This window comes from Capsicum annuum, chromosome 4 (assembly GCF_002878395.1).
Source record: "Capsicum annuum cultivar UCD-10X-F1 chromosome 4, UCD10Xv1.1, whole genome shotgun sequence".
Taxonomy (NCBI): Eukaryota; Viridiplantae; Streptophyta; class Magnoliopsida; order Solanales; family Solanaceae; genus Capsicum; species Capsicum annuum.
The window spans coordinates 210,164,958-210,167,766 of NC_061114.1; the positions used below are offsets into that span (position 1 = coordinate 210,164,958).

General features: G+C 33.4%; 1 protein-coding gene across 1 annotated transcript; it reads right to left on the reverse strand.

The window, feature by feature from the left end:
* Positions 1–583: 583 nt before the first annotated feature.
* Positions 584–1,930, reverse strand: LOC107868691 (protein PHOSPHATE-INDUCED 1-like). Its single transcript, XM_016715359.2, has one exon. It carries the CDS (start codon positions 1,658–1,660, stop codon positions 815–817), a length of 846 nt encoding a protein of 281 aa, XP_016570845.2. The 5' UTR covers positions 1,661–1,930; the 3' UTR covers positions 584–814.
* Positions 1,931–2,809: the final 879 nt, after the last annotated feature.

Sequence of the window (2,809 nt, forward strand, 5' to 3'; positions counted from 1 at the left end):
TTTCAGTCCACATTTCAAATTAAAGAAACAAATATTAAAATTATTAACCAATACTAGAAGAGAAGTTGGCACAAGTTTCCTCTTTTTCTTCAAAACTAAAAAGGCATAAATTTTTACCTGTGACAGAAGAAATAGGTTGTTGTCGCGGGAGAACACTGTTGTAATGTTGATGGTTGAAAGTCGAAAAGGAACTCATCCGACTATTTGTCGTCAGAGGTTGAAGTCATCGGGGATTGAAGAGAGAAATTTTGCAGAACTGTTGGTTAAGAGAGAGTTTAGAGAAGTTGTCGAGAGAGAGGAAAGAGACGGTCGATGATTTGGAGAGGAGAGGGGTGTGGGTTAATTTGTATTTTTAAAAAGATTAGAAAGTTTTAAAAATATTAATTAAGTTTTCTAATTATATTTGACCCTTTAAGTTGGTTAATGTCACCAATCTTTATTCAAAACTTAAAAACTCCTTTCCTTCAATTTTCTCAAGAGAGAAATAACAACAAAGAGTGAGATGGATAACAAGTGGGGCCCACATTTATTTTAAATTCAAAAAGTAATCCTCACACAGCAAGTCATACTTGAGCCTCATCCATGATAAAAATTTTCCAATAAATTCCAAAAGTTTGTTCTCTTTCATATGAATTTGTGGCTAATCAAATACTATCACACAAAATAAAACACACAAAAATACATCAAGAACGATATTATATGAGATGAAAATTACATTTTCCTAAAAGTAACTACATAAATAAACAAAATTTTCCTAACAAAAATTAAACATGTGGAATGCTCAATTCTCCAACACCACCAGCAACATATTGTCCTACGCAGTAGTTGAGCAAGCTGATTTATTTGGATCAAAAAGCCCGGGCAATAAATACTTCCTTCCGTTTGTACCATGTGCCTTATAGCTTGCACCGGTTATCGAATCGACAAGTAGCTCACCTGCATAACCCGGGTAAGCCCCTTTACCATACAACCCGGCGCAAGCTGAAGCCCCTTTACCATACAACCCGGCGCAAGCTGAAGCCGCCTCTAAAGGCGCTTCAGCTGGGCCCTGATAGTAACCATTCCCGTATGGATTGGTTACTACTCCAGCCAAAAGACTGGCTATATTTACAACCATGCCATCCACACCCACATCACCATTTGGTGCACCCAATGGCTTGGTCTGTGGTCCATAAATCAGTTGGTGAAATGGCCACGCGCATTGACCTGGACATTGAGTCACCGAGTTACCCACCCATATGAAAACGGATCTTTTGTTTTGACCCGACCCATGATACCCGCAATTGCTCATGCAAAAGCCTTCAACTGCGACATCTTGGGCTGTTAGGACTATAGTTAATTCACCTTTTTTTGAGTCAGCCAACTCAGATATTTGGGACTTTTTTATGGTTTTTCCAATTGAACACTTTTCATCGTTGAACTGATCGGATAAAACTAGTCGTGTTTCTCTTTTACCCGCTTTTGTCAAGTTGTCTTGAATAGTTTGCGACCATTTTGACACAGTGGGTGTTTTACGTGACACGATTTTATTAGAAGAATTTAGAGATCGGAGAAAATCCACAATTATAGATTTTTGGGCAGGTAAAAATTTTCCATACCAAAGAATGGATATTTTAAGCTCATTTTCTAACAAATCACCATTATGGTACGTAAGACTCATTGGAGGAGGTTGATATAGTGAAAGCTGGTTTCTTGTTCCGCAAGTAATGTGGAACAAGCTGAGAAAAACAAGAACAAGAAGTGGATAAGAGGTTTTGGAGTAATCAAAGGAAGTAAGGAACCCATATTTGGCAAATGTTTAGATAATAAATCAAGTTTAATTCTTTTAAGTTGGATTATGAATTTGGATAGATATGAACTGAAGTGATTGGGGTGGGTATAGATAGGTGATGAGATGTATGAATATGTTAGTACTTGTAAGGTAGGGGCTTCATATGTTAGCTTTAAAGAGCAGCAAGCTTAGCTCTCATTTAGTGTATTTCAATACTATATAATTCAATATTGGGATGCTACACGAGAACGTAGTCAATTGATTAATTAAACAGGTAGAGGTAGCAAAATTAGCCCATAAGAATATAATAGACTCATTTATTAGTTTAAACTTATCCATTTCTAGCCATAAAAAGTTGGAAAAAATTTACATATAGTCTCATTAGAGTATCTATAACTAATTTTCTAGTCTAACTTTCATATTTACAATTCATAGACAAAATAAATGACAGTTTATGTATATATACACAAAAAAGAAGGAAAAGTTCATAACAGCAAAAAGAGATAAAAAAGAAAATTTTAATGGAATAAATGTCCTTAATCTTCTCCAACTTTTCATTTATTTCTCTGATATAACAGATCAATAAATATGAATTTATGCGACAATTAGTCCCTCAAAAGTTGATAATTTAAAAAAAAAAAAAAAAAATTGTGATCTACAGGAGAAAGTTGGTAATTCATGCATACAAAATTCTGGTATATACGATTTATGCAAATTATTTTTTTACTTGAATTTACTTACTAAAATCCTTTTTTGAATCTAATACGCAATAAAAATTGATTCAGTTTCAACATAATGAAAATCAATTTTGTTATTGGTTTGATTTAGATTTTCGAAACTGAATGCACAATATAAACTTCAAACACTTTCAAATTATCAATTTTGTAATTTTGTGTTTCAATTTTCGTCTACAATAACTTCAATTGTAATTTTGTGTTTCAATTTTCGTATTCAATTTTTATTTTTGTAATTTTGAAAAAAAAATCACAGAAGTTGTTAAAAGGTTATAATCCTTGTTTGTGTTAGTTTTTCTTTTCT

Excerpts from the sequence above, each read along its gene's own strand:
- LOC107868691 (XM_016715359.2), bottom strand. The coding sequence starts at position 1,660 with ATGAGTCTTACGTACCATAATGGTGATTTGTTAGAAAATGAGCTTAAA.